Below are 20,107 nucleotides of genomic sequence, written 5' to 3'. Positions count from 1 at the left end.
TGGAAAGTGGTCTGCCGAGACCCTCAGCAATTTTCAAGTGGTCCACGGAAAAAAAAGTTTGAGAACCACTGCACTACAGAGCTTATGCCAACATAGCCTTTTAGTGACAACACTGAGTACATTGAGTGAAGGAGTTTTTCTGCCAATGTAGCAACACCATCTCCCTGCATGACTTTATCTATGCCTACAGAAAAACACTGTTCTGTCAGCATAACTGTGTCTACGCTGGGGGTTTTGTCAGCCTAGCTATGTTGGTCATGGGTGTGGAGAGGTTTTCATGTCCCTGCCAATATAACTTTTAAGTGTAGACCACAGTCACAGAGATGGGAAAAGTGGAGAAGATGCTCGAATTAGGAGAACAATCAGCACAGGTGTACACAGATGACAACTTCCTCTCCCTTCCCCACAACTAGTTAGCTATATTTGGCATAAATTAAAAAAAAAAGTAATTGCAGTTTGCCAAAAGGAAAAAATGGGATTTACTGCTGTCAATTGTTTATCTATACAAAGACATTGGATAGAAATTTAAGAGAACTAGGAAGCAGAGCTTTAAGAGAACACATGAAATAATATAGAATGGCCTTCCTGATGAAGTTGTGAGATATGCACATAAATATGTGCAAATAGAAATTAGCCAAGTCTATGAAATCTAATTAAATTATCAGTGCTGTTCTGGGTTGCTTTTTTGGAGAATTTCTTGTGGGGGGACTACGTTGTTCATACTCTTTTCCACAAGCTGTCTTCTTTTGTGGGAGGAATATTGTTTTTCCTTTTGTGCAGCACAAAAAATTAAAATGCATGTAAGCTCTGTGGGGCAGGGACCGTTTTTGTGTGTGTTTGTATGGCAACCAGCACAAGTTCCTTGTTCATGACCAGGACTTCTAAGCAATACAAATAATGAATAAGTCTATATATGAAAAATATATAGAGAAATTTCAGCTATCACTCACAGACTTCAAATGTGGATGAGTGCCAAGTACGGTCCTCAGATGGAAGATTACTATGTGTCCTGCCCTCCCCCACCAAAGTGCACAATAAGTGAAACTGGTGCCACTGTCTATTGTTAAGGTTGCCTAATCCTTCTCATTATAAGAACCTATTTTCACTTGTAAGTTTCCCAAATTATAACTGCTTGGGCTGAAATTTCCCATGCTGGATATCAGCCTCAGGCTATTTTTTTGTTTTTTGAGATGTTTCAGCTAATATGGTTCAACCATTTCTGAGAGAGTGTAAAGGAAATTATATTGCTTAGCCCATCTGTCACAGGTTCCGCACAGCTATCCACCCTCTTGAGCCAGTGCCCTGCATTGGCTGGTTCAATAGAGTCCTCATGCCTACTTGGTGCTTCACCCTTGTCCTTATTTACAGTACAACCATGTAGTCCTCTTTATTCTCCCAACAGCTATCCCCATTCAGACCCATCCCAAGGTCTAACCACCATGAGGCTTCCTGCCTTTAGTGAGAAGACAAAGATATAAGCCTCCTATCCCCTTAGGCTAGCCTCCTGACTCAGCTTTCTCCAGGGCTTTTATAGCCTACCCCTTCCTCAGCCCAGCTGAGCATAGCCCATTGCTATGAGTCGACTCTCATTAGGGCTTGAAGCTGAGCTCTCTGCTGGCTGCCCAGGCCCCTGCATCTGGTTTCCCTACCAGAATGCAGGGCTTGGCCATTTTGGCAGGGCATTCAAGGTTTTACCCTAGCCCTGTCACACCATCTTAAAAAATTGTGACTATTTTGTTGAGATGATCCAGCACCACCATGTTTTGGAGCAGAGAATCCAAATTTGGCTTAAGTCACCCTGGTTTCTGGAATGTGTCTTTTGCAGTTCCCATGAAAAAAATGCCCAAATTTGGCCACATTATGAGACTCTGAAGCACATGCTCAGTAGAGAATTCTTAGAATTTGGCAGCTAAATTCTCTGAAGATTCCATTCTGCACTGTGCATACTGCATCCCATGACAGCTGGCATATGCTGCCTCGATTGCACATGCAATATTCCCAGAGAATGACTGCATATGCTCCAACCTGGAGCTGCAGGGACTGAGCAGAACTTTCCCTGCAACTGTTGCTCCCAGCTGTTGTCAGCTACTATGGTACAAACTGAGCAAGGAGTAGGTTTCTCCTGTGCTCTCAATGCTCCCACTGCTGATGCTGAGGCAGCACGGAGGAGGAAGCTGCCTGACTATAACACAGAGAGAACAAGACAGATCATGACAGCAGGAAAACTGAGGTAAAGAGCTTCATAGGAAAAACTGGGATGAGAAGCCAGGGAGAGAGGACATGAGATAGGACTGTTCTACAGACAGGCTGGAGAGGAAGCAGGTCAGGCTCTCCCTGAAGCACAAAAATGGACACAAGCATGTGATCACTACAGCACACTACACTGACCAATGTAGCTATGCTGCCCTAATCCACAGGATAGATGCAGCTATGTCAGTAAGAGAATATTTCTGCCTACATAACTTTGTTCAGGTTGGTGTTCCTCCACCAATGGAAAAACCCCTTCCATCAGTGTAGGCTGCTGTCCCTATAGCTTCCATAGTATAGACACAGCCTAAGATTTCTCAACATTCCCCTGTTGTCATCAAATAGCTGTGAAATCCATTGGCAAAGAGCAGCTCATCTCCCTCTAATGCAGGTCCATGCAGAGGAGGACAGGAGTGTCAGTCTATTAACACGAGTGGCCAATGTTTATGCTGAACACGTAAAGGTTCCACCACTGATTACCCACATCATTATTGCTAGGTTTCTATATGATGGTACTTATTCTTCACAATGTTTTTTAAAAAGCTGAGAAATCACAGAAATGTTAAAATAGAAAATTAAGGTTGCAAAGTCAAGCACTCAAAAGTTAGCAAATGCATCCATTGGGAATATGCGTTATGATAGTCTTACATACTATTTTTTTTCCTGCACAACCATGGCTCATCAGATACACTGAGAATGAATCAGAATGGTGTAGTGAACAAAGTATAGGCTCATAGGGACGGGAAGGATGGTCTCTCAGTTAATAATGAAATGGCTGCCCTGAAGAACTGGCTTCTATTTCTATTTCTGCCACAGAGTTCTCATATGGTGTTGGGAAAGTTATGTAAACCAAACATTTTATGGGTTATCACTCATTATGAGATCATCATTCTGTGGATGCCTGATTTGAGACTCTGGGCTGATTTGCAGAAGTGCTGAAAACACATTACTGCTATTGAAATTAATGGGTGTGCTTTGAACATATACAATGCTAAGTACTTTGGAAAAAGAGGTCAGCGGGATCTCAAATTGTGCACCCAGAATTAGTGGTCACTTTTGATCTTAACTCTTTCTGGCCTAGAATCATAGTTAGTATTGCAACTCTCAGCATTGCACCACCTTTTAGACACCTTACTACTTAGTGGAACCCACAGCCAAAGTTAGGCGCCTAGACATTCTATGAGTGGTTCTCAACCTGCAGCAGAATTAGCATGCAGCTGCAGCCCATCTGACATGTTCAGGGCCATACAGGTAGTACTGGATGCAGCCCACAAAGGCAAATAGGTTGAGAACCACCACAATCTCTGGGCCAGAGGAAGGCACTTATCTCTGGTTGGGATTCTTAGCAGTGAACCCTCTCCTGGAATTAGGAGCATATACTATCAGGATACTCATCTAAGATGTCTGAGAGCTGGGTCCAGTTATGTACCATTCCCTCATGCAGAACAGGTATTTGAACCTGGGTCTCCCTCCTCAGGTGAGATTTCTAATCACTGCTCTATAATCATCCTCACCCTGGCCCAACCCATATTTAATAATTCATCATACACAGCTTCACAAGAATGAGATGCCCTCCTCTCAGTGCTAGAATACCTCATAGCTCAATGGCTATGTCACTCCTGGAAGGTGGGAAGCCCAAGTTCAAATCCCTGCTCCACATCACATAGAATGGGAAAATGAACTTGGGTTCTCCCACACCACCGGCAACATCCCTCACCACTGAGCTAAAGGGAAGACAGCCTCACAACCCCACCATTTTATGCAGGTTTAAACATGTTTTGAGCACAGCTACTGGCTCAGGCTCTGCAAAGATAGGTAGACAACCTAGTTCAGGGGTAGGCAACCTATGGCACAAGTGCCAAAGGCAGCACATGAGCTGATTTTCAGTGGCACTCACGCTGCCTGGGTCCTGGCCACTGGTCTGAGGGGGCTCTGCATTTTAATTTTAAATGAAGCTTCTTAAACATTTTAAAAATCTTATTTACTTTACATACAATAGTTTAATTATATAGACTTATAGAGACCTTTTAAAAACATTAAAATGTGTTACTGGCACACACAACTTCAAATTAGCATGAATAAATGAAGACTCAGCACACCACTCCTGAAAGGCTGCCAACCCAGACCTAGTCGGAGGAACCTACATAGGCATGACATGCACCTTGGGCCATGGGTGGGGAACCACTGGTCTATCAGCACACAGCTGCAGCCTATTTGACATCCTCAGGGCCATACAGGTAGTACATATAGTGTGTGGATGCAACCCACATAACACAGAGCTGCATATGCAGCCCACAATGATAAATAGGTTGAGAACCATTGACCTAGACTGAGGCAAGAGTGTATGCGCACATGCAGAGGCTTAGATTTTAACTAAGGAATCCCATGGGATTTTAGGCACCTTTTTCCTGATTAGGCAGGAGTGGAGAGGGGTTTCAGGATCTGAGTGGCACCTATGCTCTCTTATGGATCAGGGTTTCTATGCCTAAATTCCCCATCTATAAAATGGGAATACCAGATCACAAAAACCCCACAGCACTAAGTCTCAGAGCCTGGGCCAGCTGAGGTGGGTTGCAGGGATAAAAATTGCAATGGACTCTTAGTCCCTCTCTCCCACATAGGCCAGTCCAATCAATATTGCAATGTCATAGCCCCACAACTATAGTCAGTTGACCTGGGCCAGAAGCAGCCCCCCAGGGGTGTGTGTGTGATGTGAAGATAAATTAATGTTTGTGAAGCACTCCTAACTACAGCAGAGTCCCACAGAAAAAACTACAAGGAAATAATTCTGTAATCTGAGCAGGGTTTGAACAGTATTTGGTATGAAAGGGCATGGTACAATACCCAGCAATCATGTAACAGAATTAAAAGAGCTGCTCATTCAAAATGCAATATCCATTCTGTGGAATAAGCTCAAAATCCTGTGAAGAAAACTCAATATGCAAAGGCAGCAGAATTATGGTTGTACAGGCAACCATTTTTCTGGCATTTCCCAACTTTTGAATGCTCAGCTTTGCAACTGTAGTTTTGTATGTAATTCTATTTAGGTTGTTATACTAGCCCTTTCAGATGACTGAGAACCTTAATGTATCTATTCCCATCAGCAGTCAGAAGACAGCAGGCTTCATTTATTAGGAAAGAGTAAAACCAACTTTGTTGCTGATGGCACTTGACCAAGACTAAATCTTTTCTTCTCTATAGTTTTGCATAGCAGTAAATACTAAAATACTTGAGTGCATGTCTTCTACATAATCAGGCTTATAGATTTATTTTCAGACCACAACTCCAAGCAGTGGTGTGCACTTGGTAGGAGTATGCAAGTGATTTTGATTCAGAGTACTTAAGCAACCTGAGCTAAAATTGAAAAAACCTATTGCAAAAAGCTGGAGATAAAAGGGGCTGAGACAGTATGGACATATTAACAGCCAGATCTATACTCGTTGGCTTGCACATTTCTCTTGTTTGATAAAAGTGTCCTATTTGGCATACAAAAACTTGCTAGCAACTCTAAAACAAAAGCCACAAACTAAGGCACTTCCTCATCTGGCAGTAGGAGGACCTGCAGTAAATCCCCACTCTGGACAGTGGGTCTTCCCACTGTTTCTTTATCACTGTTTTCAAGTTAGGCCTTGAAGTACTTCTCCATTAAACAAAAAATATTCACAAACATAAAAGGGGTAACTTTCCCTCCCCCACCTCAGAGGCATCGTCCTGTTATGCACCCAGGGTGTCAGGCCTTCCTCTAAACAAGTATTCAGTTTTGGTTGTTTCTGTTGTAGGGAAGAAAGCAGCCTTTCATCCGCCTGTCTCTCCTTACCAGGAGAGGGATTTTTAGGTTTCAGGCAGCCCTTAATTGGACTCAGGTGTCCCTAATTGACCTGAGGCAACTTCTTCTCAGCTTATCAGAAACAAGACTGTTATTCTAAGGCTAACATCACTCTCTTGCAGCTGTCCAGCTTTTGTCACAAGTTATATAAAGGAAATCCACCTATTAATTAGCATGAAGGTATCAACTTGGTTCCTATAAATTCCCTCACAACTCAGTCAGTGCATTCCCCGCACTAACAAAAATGCAATCTAATTAGAACAGTGCTAGTTTAACATTCACTGTTCACAGGAGTAAGCCACAGCCAGCACACAAAGTAGAAAAGTAGTATGGTCAAGAGGTCAAAATAATTTGAGCATTTCACTTGTTATAATGGAACCTTACAAGGATTATTTGTTTTGGTTCACAGCAAAGTCAAAGCCAGAACTCCTTATCAGAACATATCTAAACATAAGAAAGCAAAATCCAGATGCTCCCAAAGGTTGGGGTGAAACTTACTCATATTCAGCCCATTATAAAACCTATTTGAGCTGTAATCTCTAATTCAAACCTGAATTTCCTTCAGGACCATGTAGTTAAGTTTTCAACGGATAGGAAAACACACTTAAAATGTATCCAGTGTTAATGAAAAAGTACCAAAAAAAAGCTAGTTTTAAAGTATTTTTGCTGCATCTCAGAAGATTTGGGTAACAATTCAGGCATCTTTCCTCACTTGTTTCAGTAGAGGGAGCCAAATTTTCATCACAGATGCTACAATACAGGCTCTCAATCCCCCCAAAATGAAATTAGGTTCTCCCTACAATTGATAGCAAAAGTTTGCTTAACTAAGTGGATATAGTTGAATGGATAAATTACTGTCAAAAGACCCAAGATGAAAGGAGGGGTTAGAAAGTGTACTTTTTGAGCTTGAAAGATCATGATAGATGCTGCCCATCAAAAGTAGACACGAATTAGTCAGGCTTAACAAAATTTATTTTTCATTCATTTCTTGCACTTGAAGTATTCTTCGATTACATCTTTGGCCTGAGATTCCTTGCCATAGTCCTATAATACAAAAGAGTAAATTAATGGAATACAGACATCTTTGGAAATTAATATATATTTGTTCAGAGTAAGCTACAGGCTAAATTAATTACAATATATTTTTATTTGGCTATGTTGGAGTAAACTTTAGTGGAAGATATTCAAATAGATTCAGCAGTTCAACATATGGGCACACAAACTTTATTCTTCAAGTATGATGTACATGTATGTATATACTTGTTCATGTACATGCCCTCACATTAGAAGTAACAACCAGAGACTCTTGGTATTCACTTTAGCCTCCTTAATATGCTAGTAAGTTGCACACATCTCACCTACTTTCCACTATTTGAAGAAACTGAGCTGTGCAGAAGTTGGAATACTAACTGCCAGATTCTTCCTTATATACACAATTTTTGAAAGACTGTTCCTATCCTTGACTCCCCTCAAACACACCAATAATCCCCTGTACTTTGACAAAAACAATGTTGTGTTCAAAAGCAGTGTGCTTCTACCATCTCTTTGTTGTGCTCCTTGAGCAACTGCAAGTGGACTGCTACTTTTCCAAAATATCCTTCAACATCCCTACAATGTATCTGAGTGCCTGAGACTTAAGGAAACCAAATGGTAAAATGTAGGCAAGCATATCTAATTATTGTGATAACATGGAATCTGTGGGAAAGGCTTAACAGTCATAGAAAATCCATTTATTAAAAACCAGAACAATGACAGAAATATGAAAATATTCAGAGTAACCATCAGTGTTGTCCACTATGGACGATGTGTAGCCATCTTCAGGGACCTCAAGGACTAGCAAGTCTTTAAGGCTCGTACCATGGCTTTGTTATTGCCAGCACCATCTTAATGATTTCTGAAGAACATGTTCAAGTTAAGCAGACATAATTTACTGGCATTTAGTTATTTATTAAAACAGAACCAGACCTCTTCCAATAAAGGGTAATATTGAATTTTGTTTTAAGGCTAACCCATTAATGTTTTCTATCAATCCTGTACTCAGATTTCTAGTTATGCATTATAAAATAATCAGCAACAAAAGAGAACATTAGACTGAGCTGGACTGGTAAGACTATTTGCTGCTAAAAATACCACTAAAGTTAATTATAAAATAAGAATGTTAACCCACATATGCCTTTTTTTTTTCCCCCCAATACAGGAAACTTTTTTTCCAGAATGGAGAATTGACACTGAATTTATTAAGTGGAAATATTTTTCTATTTAAAACTATGTTCTAAATTTATTATTTATTTACTTATTATTTATTTTTTGGAAACCAAGGAAACAAATGGAAAAAAACTTATCTTACTTTGACAACCACACAACTGCAGCCCACTACTTTGCGGGGTTTTCCTTCTCTGTCGATTTTGCAGAGACCTACCCACTCGCCCAGTTTCTTGTTGTCATCAACCTGTTAAAGACAATAGTATGTCAGAGCTGCATTTTCCTTGATGCAATCAGAATAAGATCAAAGACGCTGTACACTCAGAAACATTGGGTAACGTTTGTGGCTGCTTTCCTCACAAATATCAGTAGAGGGAGCCAAACTATCATCATTGTACAGCTCTAACAGGATTCTGAAGAAAGTAAATGAGGTTTTGACTTGAAATTAAGAGCCTCAGACTAATATTTGTAGGCAGAAGTACCAGCAACAGAGTTTTACAACACATAATACACACTACAGTCTACTTGGTCTTCAATAGTACTTACTAAAAAAAAATCTTAATTTTCTTCCTCTTTGGCTTATATTTTATACTTTTGTGGTTTTGTACTGTTAATATGCTTAGTTCATAGCACTAAAATGCTAGTCCAAAAGAAATGGGTCTTGGTTGAGTAGACTACAGTATCAGATCATTATGGCACCACATATGTTTTTAAGTGCAATACTGATACAGCTCTAAATTTGTAACTGAAGTTTCAATACTCACTTTTATCAAGTTGATCTGGTGTTCTGCACAAAGGGCTTCAACCAACTTTACGTACATGGGTTCGTCGCAGTTTGAAGCAAGAACACAAAGGTGGGCTTGGCGTCTAAAATAAAGAATATTTATACACAAGTTACACAAGTTATTCCAAAGTCAATAGATTTTCATTAGTAATTAAGCCATGAACTAAAATACAATATTCAATGTCTATTTGTTTGCATTAAACCACTTTTTGTAAAACCCATCTGGTCTCACCAACATGTTCAGATTCAGCTGAAAAGAGAATAACTTTTAATCAAGCTTTAGAAGGATTTACTACAGCAATATCAGAGTCCATGGTTTAAGTAACAGGAATCCATTTCAGTTTTGGAAACAATCTAAAAAACCATTGATTACATGGAACCTCTGCCCTTGATTTAATATAATGCAGTTAGAACCCAGTTTCTGCAAATGACTGCATATGGGCACACCTCCATATTACTGCAAGCAGTCAACTGCAAGAGTGAGGCCTTCACTGCATAGTTCAAATGACAGCAATCCATTAGCACAAACTATGATTGTGAAGTAAAAATATATGTCTACTAGTTATATTTGACATTTAAATGATAAACTCTTCAAGGCAGGGATCTTGTCTGCCTGTTTGCACAGCAGCTATCATGACAGGACCTCAAGTTTAATTAGGGCTTCTGTTCACTACTGCAATACATACTTTTTGAATAGATTGAAGAGGAAGATGAGAGTAAGGGAGACCTGAAACAAGGCAGTTACAGGAGCCTAGGCAAAAAAAAAATAGTGGCACAAGCCATGAATTTTGTATCTTTATGCATTTTGACCATTAAGATGACTATAGTGGTTTGAATTTTGTATGCAATTTTACACACCCCCTGCCCCGGGCAACTGGAATGGAGTTTTTGTAGTTTTTCATAATCTCTCAAGTAAAAGGCTACGTCTAGACTACCCGCTGTATCGGCGGGTTAAAATCGATTGCTCGGGGATCGATATATCACGTCTCATCTAGCCGCGATATATCGATCTCCGAGCACGCTTATATCGATTCCAGAACTCCACCAACCCCAACAGAGTTGCGGAATCGACAGGGGAAGCTGCGGACATCGATCCCGTGCGGTGAGGACGGGTGAGTAATCTGATTTTAGATATTCGACTTCAGCTACGTTATTCACGTAGCTGAAGTTGCGTATTTAAGATCGATTTCCCCCCGTAGTGTAGACCAGCCCAAAGTTTGATTAACAACATATATTGGATAAAGGTGGGCGAGGACACAATTCAAAAAGAATGGGATCTGACTGAGGATCCATCTGAATCATGGGCACTGGTTTACCTCTGATCTCTCCTGGTCCATGCAAGAATTGGAAGTGAGATGTGAATATCAGGAGGATCCGAGTCCTTACACCCAGACCTGATTACAATCATGATGCTACTCCATCTATTCCATCCAGCACCACACATCTGATTATCTGAAGAGATGAATGCAGCTAAAACCAGGCTCTTAGTACTGTACTTAACACACTTTGAAAAAATCCGCCTATTAAATATCACTACTACCCATGGTCCTGTGCTAATACCCGCCCATCCCTCACCCAACCTACAACAAATAAGGCTGCTCAAAAAGCAATGTCACATTAGGCAATATAATTGTATTTCCTAAAGTATGTTTCGGACAGTTGACCGTACATAATCTATGTCTTCTTTCCTTCTCACTTTTGTTACAGTATTATCTGTCTAGTCCCTTAAACTTACAGGTTTGTCAGACTAATTTTATCACTCATAAAAAGAGTGAAGGGGTATCCGACATGTTTGAGAGTCATCATTCAAACACTGTAGTTTATTGAAGTTTTGGAAGCTATTATATACCTAAACCCAAAACAATTATTCACACATGCATCTCTATCTTACTTTGCCACTAAGTGTGTGCTCTGAGATCAACTCACATAACACATTTGGTAACAGATACATAACAGAACATAAACTTGAAACTTATAAGATTTTCTTTGCAATATATTATACAGAAGTTCACTGAATGAAGCCAGAAAATAAATTAAAGGTTACCAAAAAACTGAAGACGAGTTTTCCCAAATAGACCTATACTCAATGAGATCTTGGGAAGATTTTTATCCCCAGTTAAAGGCACACTTAAGTTTAGTAGACCCCAAGTCTGATACTGTCTATAAAAACCCTCAATCTTCCAATAATCCCTAGCCCAGAAGAAATGTATCAGCTCACCAAAACAAGGGCCATACTAATCAAGCTACCTTTAAAGTAGAAGCTCAAGCAAACTACACTGAGACTCAGATTTCCTAAACTCAAATCATGTTGCCTGTGCTATCCCACAACTGTTCATGAAAGCTATTTTTGCTTTGGTGCTCTCAGTTACATGATGAAAACTACATAACACAAGCACAGGAAACCCAGCATCTTGGGACTGTAACCTGTAATTTTTGGGTTTACATTTTACATATGACAGAAGGACTGATAGTCTCCTTGTTAGTGGGATCAGATTTCAAGTCAAAACCTGCTCATGCTACTATACATCCAAATATCTATACATCTACATTAACAAATATTTAAACAGATTTGCTCGTTACAATACATAGCCCCAAAATAAGACTTACTTGTCCAAGGCTTTGGCAGCTTCACGAATACCACGAGCTAAACCATCGTGGATGAGTGCGGTCTTCAGCACTTCTTGCAGGGCGGTGTTAACATCCATTACACCTCCAGCAGCAATGCTAAACAATTGAACAGACATAACTCCTCGCTCACCTGCCGGCCTCCCGCCTTAAGAGCCCCGGGGACAGGCAAACACTGGGCCAATAACACACCGGGGGTGGGGTGCAAAGGGACACACAACCCTGTTGCAGCCCAGCCCGGCTCCCCTCGCTGCAGCTGAAGCCCCCGACCCGGGGATCCCGCCACCCGTTCCTCCCACCTGGCTCCGAACACGCGGCGATGCAGCGCAGGCCTGGGCCCGGCCAAGAGCGCTCAGCGCCCGGCGGAGCCGCACGTGGTGCCCGGCATCGGCCACGCGCGACCGCGCCCCCCTCCCTCCCGGGGAATCCTAGCGGAGCTAGTAGGACCCAGCGCCCTCCCCCAACTCCGCGGCCCCGGCCCTCACCCTTCCTCGGCCATGGTCGGTGGGGGTCGCTCCCGCCCGGGATTTGCTGAAACACAAGAAACAGACCGAGGTTAGTGGCGGTGGCGGCCGCAGCCCCGCTACCCCCCCGCAGATGCCCTGGGGACGGGGGTTAAATTCGCGCCGCAGCCTCGTGCCCACGTACCCCGCTGCCTCTACGGGTCACCAGCGAAAGAGGGGGGCGCGGCCCCGGCGGCGCCTTCTTAAGGACGCGAGGACCCCGGCGCTGCCGCGCGCTCCCGGAAGAGGTGGCCACGGAACTGCCTGATCCTCTGCCTGTCACTGACTCCCGTTCACAACCGTTGCTGACCAACAACCCGCCCCCAGTCTCCTCTGCCTGTGACCCCTCCCCCACAGAGCCGACTGACGTGATTCGATCAAACCTTTTTTTCCCACAGAAACATGGCGGGGCGGGTGGGAGTCTCCGGAGGAGCAGCTGGGTCGGGACAAACCCCGCACGTGGCGGGAACCCGCCTCTGGCTAGGGCCAAACCCCACAGACTTGCGGGGCTCAGCGCCACGCTGCCTGTGCGCTCTTGCTTCCGGCGTGGGAGCACAGTTGCCAGTTTTAACGTGCTAAATAAACCCAACTTTCACAATAAGCCAAACCCGAAGCTGATCCCCTTTCAGGACAAGCCAGTCCCTGAGAACCCCGAGGCTATGTGACTGGAGGCCCCCGGGGGCGGTCGGGGACTGTGGTGGGCCCGCTGTGCACCCCGACTCACCCCTGCTTGCTGGGAGCTGATCAAAAAAAGACACAAGCTACAAGCCGAAAACTAGCCAACAAGCAACTCTCAAGCCAAAACCAAGCCCCATGTCTGTGGTTTTCTCCCTTGGGTTTGGCATGTCTGCTTCAGGGATCTCCTGTGGTCCCAGGGCTCAAAGTTCCCCCTTCTTTCTGCACAAAGCCCCAGGGTCGCCCACAGGCAATTTCCGTTGGGCCCCGAGGGGGCCCCGCGAGCCCTGGCCGAGAATCCCTTCCCGCTACTCACCCAGTGGCAGTCCAGGTCTTTGGCTGTGGGTCCTACACGCGCCCCGGGTCTTCGGCGGCACTTTGGTAGCAGGTCCTTCAGTGCTGTCGAACACGGGGAGTGAGTGAAGGAGCCACCATCGCTGAAGACTGAGTGCCGCCCAGTGAGTACAAGCAGCGCAGCAGGTGGTGCCTTTTTTATTTCCGCTCCCCCACTTTTCCCCAGGCCCCCTTGAATCCTCTGGGTGGCCCTGCAAAGCCCTGCTGTTTGTCAGTTTTCCCAAGGGCCAGCGAACTGGAAGAAGATCAGTGATTCACACAGCTCAACTCCCCCCCCCACACACACACCTTTCCCAGGGTATGTCTACACTACAGTTTATGTCAGCATAATTTATGGCTCTCATGGGTGCAAATAAGGCAAATAATCCCACACCTTTTGAATATTACGTTTCAGTATTCAGCATGTGTATATTCTTCTTCTCCACTGTGCCTGAAAAGATTTCTGAAGCCTATGAATGTGTTCAGAAAAGAGTCAAAGTAAAATACAAACACTGGAAAATTCTGAGAATGAAAAAGCACAGAAACAAAACCAAAAAACAGATGTTTGGAGGTTGGGGAGAGGTAACAAAAGTTGGTAGCCATAGCTTTGTAACTACAGAAACCAAAATCAGAATCCTCTGTCCTTTTTCTGCAATGTATCCCTCTATCACCTTGCTAGTACCCACATCACTGGTGGAATTTTACCCCACTCCTTTCTATTTAAGTTAAGAGGCAACCACTTGTGGACCATGAGTCTCCTTAGGCCTCTGTACAGGGAACTAAATAATGACATATGCAATATATATTCTATCCAGTAGGTGGAAGTATGCTCAGTCAGAAAGGTATGTATCAGATCAAACAAGAAAAATAATAGAAGAGCCTTGGGGAAGGGGCAGCGCAGTGGGTGGGGCAAGGGTGTTTGATTTTCTGGAATTAGAAAGTTTGCAATCGTAGTGACAGCACATGTGTGTTTCCAGCAGGGAAAGATCCCAGGTGGTCGTTCTTCAGCTCTGCTCTTGCTGCCTGAAAATTCCAAAGCTGGGCTGGCTGTGGGGATAATTATCCCCTGAATGTGCCTGGGGCAGCAGCCCCCTCCCAAGCCTGAACAGCCCTGTGTCTATTGATGTCAGCTCCTGCCTTTGTAACATGTCACCATGTGAAGGTGAATGGCACATTATGGTAAAATCTGCAGCAAGCATCTTCCAACCTAAGCCCAGAGCGTCCTTCCCCCCATCACTCCCTGAGCCAGTTTGTTTCAGGAATGAATCTGAAAAAAAGTGTTACAGAAACTCCCAGTCCTGCTATTGGCTCTGTGAGATACATATCTTCATTCCTATTGGCTGAGCAAAGAATTGCCTGCCCAGGGAGGGGAGAGAAGAGTGAATCACATTGCTCTGACTTGTGAGGGGAGAAGGGAGAGGATACGCGATGCAAGCAATGTGCATCGCACTCGCTCCTGGTTGGTGAGGGGAGGAGGCAGAGAAGCAAGCAGCATTGGTCCCAACTGGTGGTACGAAACTCGGTGTGGAGGGGGCTGCATCCCTCCCTTGGCATCTCTAAATGGCGCCCTTGCAAGGTTGGCTCTTCTAATAGCCTTTGTGTCCGGCAGTTCAAACTCAGCAGACAGCTGATCCACCCCGCTGGTAGCCCCTTTCATTTCACAGATATTATACAGGACACAACAGGTATCTATTAACCATTGGGATATGTTTTCTCTCTTTGATCCAACCTAGTTAGTAAACGTCACCAGAACCTTTTAATCTACCAAAAGCACATTCAACAATAATTCTGCACCTGCTCAACCAATATATCAGTGCTGGGCAACCTGTGGCCTGCTGCTTCCCGCAGCTCCCATTGGCTGGGAATGGTGAACCGTGACACTGGGAGCTGCGGGCGGCTGTGCTTGCAGACGGTTGAGGTAAACAAACTATCTCACAGCCCGCCAGCGGATTACCTGAATGGCAGCAGGTTGCCCACCACTGCAATAGATGAATCTTTCATTGTTGTCAAGGAAGCAAAAGGTAGGGTCCCCCAGAATCACTAGTGTCATTTCAACATCATACATGGGAATGCACCAATCAGGGAAGAATGTCCCTGCTTGCAGCTCTTGGAAAAGACCTGTGTTCTTAAAAATGTAAGCATCATGCAATCAGCTCTTGCGTAACTACAGAAAACCTATCCCTTTGCACATTTGGATGCCAATGGAACCCTCTGTGGATTTTCTAACTCCAAACTGATTGCCCACTAACAGATAGCAATCCAGTGTTGTAAGTTTCCCTAGTATGATCACCACTCGCTTTTCTACTGTTAATGTAGCTCTAATTCTGGTGACTCTGCAGTGGAGGGCTAGGGCCAACTTGGCACACAGATCCAGGAACATGCCCTTTTGCATCCGAAAGTTCTTAAGCCATTGCTCATCATCACAAACTTGCATTCTGATGTGACCCCTCCAGCCACTGCTTGTTTCTTGGGCCCAGAAGCAGCAATCCACCTTGTAGAGCTGCTCCGTGAGTGCCAGCAGCAAACTTGCCATTTTTATTTGCCTTGTGCATCAGCACCCAATTGTTATCATCAAACATCTCCTCTTCTTCCTCCTCGCACATATGGTGGCACATACTTGAAATTCCGCAAATAGAGAAGATTCGCATGTACTGTATCTGCGGCAGTTATTAATATTGTCTGAAGTTCTGCAGAGCACATGCTTCTGCCGGAGAGATGGCAGAGATGGGAATGAAACAAGCATTATGTGTTGGAAAAAATGGCTTTTTGGGAATTTGATACCAAGTTCCCAAAAATCCATGAGTGAATCACTAATATTCCTAAAACGTTGTGAAAATGTCCCACAAGGCATTGCACTGAATGGTGGCACAGGACACACAGGGATAAATATCCATGTAAATATCCATAGTGCACCACATTTTCCATAGATGCCACCGCTCTTGGTGAGTAATGGAGTGCCGTTGCAAGCAGCCAATATACAAATATCATTAGTAGTATGCCAATGTAACTTACATCAATGAAACTTTGTACAGTAGACGTAGCCTTAGTTTCCTATCTGTAAAATGAGGATAATAATGCTACTTCACAGGAGTGTTTAAATGATTAATTAAGGTTTATAAAGTGCTGACATCCAACAAAATGCACCAAAAAAATCCCTAACAACTGGACAATCCATTGACTCCCACATTCCCAGCTTATTTTGACAAATGACTCTTATCAACATTTTAAAAAATGTTTTTTAACTATGCACAGACTTCAGCACAAGCGGAAGATTAGCATCTCTCTTTTTACTTAAAATGGGTCAATTGGGATTCCACCGAAGCATCACATTTCACAAAAGCTTTCCCAAAATCTTTGGGGCTGGCCCTGTTCAGAGAGGTGTGATCACACCAGACAGCAGTCAGTTATGTCTCTTGAAGAAAGGGCCAAAAATATTTTACAGGCCTATACAAATATACAGTACCAGAGTGAGGAATGCATATTCCCATGGTGTTCTGAGGGGAAATTATTATTCTTATTGTGTTTTCATGTAGTGGACAAAAATATTAAAAATGAATGCAGACTTTCATCAACAGGATTGTTATGAGGTAGGAGAAACTTTGTTAAGGGTTAAGTTAAAAGCTCATTAAGATTGACAGATGTGAGTACTCCTTTCAGTTAACATAACTGTAAAGACAATCCCTCACCTAAGAGAGGAGTATGTGACCCTGTCCAAGAGCTTTTGCTGAGTATTGTTTGGGGTAAGAGAGAGAGAAATTGGCAGAACATAGAGGACCAAGACAGCCAAATGAACAGCCTGAAGGAGCTGCTGAAAACATGGTATATGAACTTCGAAGAAACCTGGGGAGAGGTTTTGTGGTCAGGATGAAGAGTGTTCATCCTGACCACAAAAAGTCAGGAGAGTCAGCTAAAGACAGTGTTCTTGGTGCTATGAGCAATGAAACTGTTTCTTGCTTTTTGATTCATTCTGTGTTCAGAGATACAGGACTTTGTCCATTCTTTGTAAATAAACAAAACCACATCAAAGAACTATTTGAATATCAGCAATTTCTCCTCCTAACTGGAAACACTTACTAATTTTTGGCTAGCCACTAAGGTCAAAAGAAGTGACAGCATTTATAAAGAGCCTGGGACACCAAGGCAGGAGTTTGACATACAATATAAACTCTGTGTTGTGGTGCTCATGGTAGTTACTAGGAATTTCTCTGACCTGTGCTGGTTTTACACGAGTGTAACTCCATGGGCTTCAATAGGGTTAATCCTGATTTATGTTAGAATAAGTGAGAAAAGAATCAGGTACTAAAAGTGAAGGATAGATGCAAACAAGTGCATGGCTGCCTGAGATACCTACATCTCAGAACTTAAATAAAATATACTGTGGAGATGTTGCACTCTATTATTTCCCTGAAAATTTCAATGGGGCTGTGATAAATGGGGGCGGAGGGAAGAGTAGTTCCCTTTTATGGGCACCCAGCCAGCCAGTTAGCTATAAAATCCCTCTTGGTAGCTGTTCTCTACTTGCTTTACCTGTAAAGGGTTAAAAAGTCTGATTGCGTGCATAGGTAAAAAGACATGAGTGGGCACCTGGCCAAAAGAGCCAATGGAAAGACTGGAACTTTTTATAATCAAAACAAGACTCCCCTTTTGTCTGTCTGTGGTTGTTCTCTCTGGAGAGGAGGCACAGAGCAGCAATGCTGTAAGAAGCTTGAGCCAGGTATGAAAAATTAGAAATCATACCTAGAAACTACTCATTTGAAACCCCAGATATGTAAGTAGATCAAAAAATGTCTAGGAAGATGCTATGAGGTTTCTCTCTTTTATTTCTGTAAGTCTTGTGGACTCCTCTGTGCTAACCTCAGGTGCTTTTGTTTTGCTTGTAACCTTTAAGATAGACCTCAAAGTTATTTTGATGCTTAATCCTTATAAGTGGCTCTTTTTAAAATCTAGCAATAGTCTGAATTTTTAGATGTATTTTCTTTCCTTTTTGTTTTTAATAAAATTTATCTTTTTTAAGAACTTGATTGGATTTTGTGTCCTAAAAGGGTGTGCACATGTTGTTTAATTAGCTGGTGGCAACAGCTCATTTCCTTTATTTTCTTTCTCAGCTCTTCCCTGGAGAGGGGTGAAATGACTTGAGGGTACCCCACAGGGAGGAATTCCCAAGTGCTCCTTCCTGGGTTCAAAAGGGTTTTTTTTTGTTTTGTGTTTTTTTTTTTTAACATTTGCATGGTGGCAGCATTTACCCAACCAAGGTCAGAGAGAGAAGCTGTAACCTTGGGAGTTTAATTCAAGCCTGGAGTGGCCGGTATTAATTTTTAGAATCCTTGTGTGCCCCCATCTTCTACACTTGCATTGCCAGAGTGGAGACTCAGCCTTGATCAGGGCCTTTAATTCATCATTCAAACCCTATCAATCATCAGCTTTAACTGGAGGCTGCGCCACTTCAATGTAACATGGAACCTAGAGCAGAAAATCTGCTTCATGGGTATTTTCATTGTGGAAGAAAGTAGTCACAGGTTTAATAAAGGTTGGGATAACAAAACCATTACTCCCAATCCCTAGTCCCCCTCCTCATTCCAAACCACTCCCAGAAAAATCCACTAGACTATAAGAGAAAAAGCTGATACAGAATTCTCTGCTGCCCAGCAGATGTATCACAGCTTTCAGATGTGCAAGAGGCAATCCCAACTCTTTTAACAGGAGTCCCAACAACAACATTTCTAATTGAACATTTGTCCCCGTATACAGCAGTCAAATCACTTATCTCCATGGAGGCATCCTAAGATAATTCTTCCATTATGAGGAATCTTGCCCAGAAGATCGTACTACCTACTGTTACTGCTGCTAGGATTTCTTCCTAGGTGGCTCCTAAGAAGACCCATGGCTGGAAACAGACACCTCAGATCCTTCCTTATTGTCACCATTCCTCAGTTTCCAGCTCCTGACAGGCTTTTGTGTTCTCTCATCAGCCCTGGGGTTTCCCTTTGTGTTGCTGGGATCCTCATGGTCAAGCAAAACAAAAAAACACCACTTCAGATTCTAAAATAATGCCTCTTTTGGAGCACTTTTCCCCCGGTCCACTCATACCTTTAATAATTCCTTGAGTGGAGAAAAGCAAATGGAACTCCTGCAACAGAGAAGACCCCAGTACTACCTCCATCTCCACCCACAGGAGAAGAGGAAGCCACATGTACAGTGGCTAAACTGCCCTTTACTTGTACATTTCTGATACAGCTTGACTGTGTTAAAGTTTCACTGTATCCCTGCCCCTCCTTTAAACCCTGTGCAGAATTCAAAATGGAGGGCATGCCCTGAAAACCATCTGCAAGAGTAAGGAAACCTAATCTATCCCCTCACTAGCCAAAGCTCCTTCTGGCAGCTGATACCCAACAGCAGGGAGCTTCAAAGCAAGCTCTCTTTCCACTTGAACATATACTCCTATTGCCAGTCTCTTGGTTCTCCCTCTCCATGCAGCTCCCAAGTCAACTTCCCCAGCTATACATACCTTTAGCCTGGGGACACAACCCCCCCAGGCACCACAGGAATATAACATCAGCTGATAGCACCACATAGATCCACCAATCTGTTCACAGTGATTTCTGCATCCATCTCCACACACACGGACTTTTATGCCATCTCATCCAGAGAACTTGTGGGTAGGACAAAGCCTTATTTCAGCCCCATTATCTGAGACTGCAGCCATCTTGGCAGAAAGAGGAGGTAAGAACTCTCTCTCTTTCTGTAGCTCAGAGAGACTGAGAACAGAGAAACTTTTGTTTTGGACTTTTAAGATTTGGGAGTTCTCAACCTTAGTCCTGAGGTAAGGGCCTTTATGGGACTACCTTTCATAGACCTTATTTAAAAGGAAGACATATTTATGTTAATTAGTGTGCTTGGTTTCTCATTGCCCTG

The 20,107-nt window shown here is 43.1% G+C and overlaps 1 protein-coding gene and 4 non-coding genes across 5 annotated transcripts; all 5 read right to left on the bottom strand.

The window, feature by feature from the left end:
• Positions 1-6,740: 6,740 nt before the first annotated feature.
• On the bottom strand, positions 6,741-6,825 carry LOC115649570. The gene has a single exon (XR_003999882.1). It is a non-coding gene; the product is annotated as a small nucleolar RNA SNORD100 (small nucleolar RNA).
• Positions 6,826-7,027: 202 nt separating this feature from the next.
• On the bottom strand, positions 7,028-12,394 carry RPS12 (ribosomal protein S12). Its single transcript, XM_030556334.1, has 6 exons — positions 12,333-12,394; positions 12,170-12,215; positions 11,667-11,783; positions 9,040-9,142; positions 8,421-8,522; positions 7,028-7,117 (listed from the first exon to the last, which is right to left on the bottom strand). The coding sequence occupies exons 2-6, from the start codon at positions 12,181-12,183 to the stop codon at positions 7,055-7,057; spliced, it is 399 nt and encodes a 132-aa protein (XP_030412194.1). The 5' UTR covers positions 12,184-12,215; positions 12,333-12,394; the 3' UTR covers positions 7,028-7,054.
• Positions 7,877-8,010, bottom strand: LOC115649568. Its single transcript, XR_003999880.1, has one exon. It is a non-coding gene; the product is annotated as a small nucleolar RNA SNORA33 (small nucleolar RNA).
• LOC115649569 lies at positions 8,588-8,676 on the bottom strand. The gene has a single exon (XR_003999881.1). It is a non-coding gene; the product is annotated as a small nucleolar RNA SNORD100 (small nucleolar RNA).
• Positions 10,797-10,871, bottom strand: LOC115649549. Its single transcript, XR_003999862.1, has one exon. It is a non-coding gene; the product is annotated as a small nucleolar RNA SNORD101 (small nucleolar RNA).
• Positions 12,395-20,107: the final 7,713 nt, after the last annotated feature.

Source organism: Gopherus evgoodei, chromosome 3, assembly GCF_007399415.2.
Source record: "Gopherus evgoodei ecotype Sinaloan lineage chromosome 3, rGopEvg1_v1.p, whole genome shotgun sequence".
Taxonomy (NCBI): Eukaryota; Metazoa; Chordata; order Testudines; family Testudinidae; genus Gopherus; species Gopherus evgoodei.
Note: the sequence above shows the minus strand (reverse complement) of the source record. Positions and strands in the feature narration are given on the sequence as shown.

Excerpts from the sequence above, each read along its gene's own strand:
- RPS12 (XM_030556334.1), bottom strand. Across the intron at positions 9,143-11,666 it reads GCTGCCAAAGCCTTGGACAA|ACGCCAAGCCCACCTTTGTG; the intron begins GTAAGTCTTATT and ends TCTTTATTTTAG. Across the intron at positions 8,523-9,039 it reads ACCAGATCAACTTGATAAAA|GTTGATGACAACAAGAAACT; the intron begins GTGAGTATTGAA and ends TGTCTTTAACAG.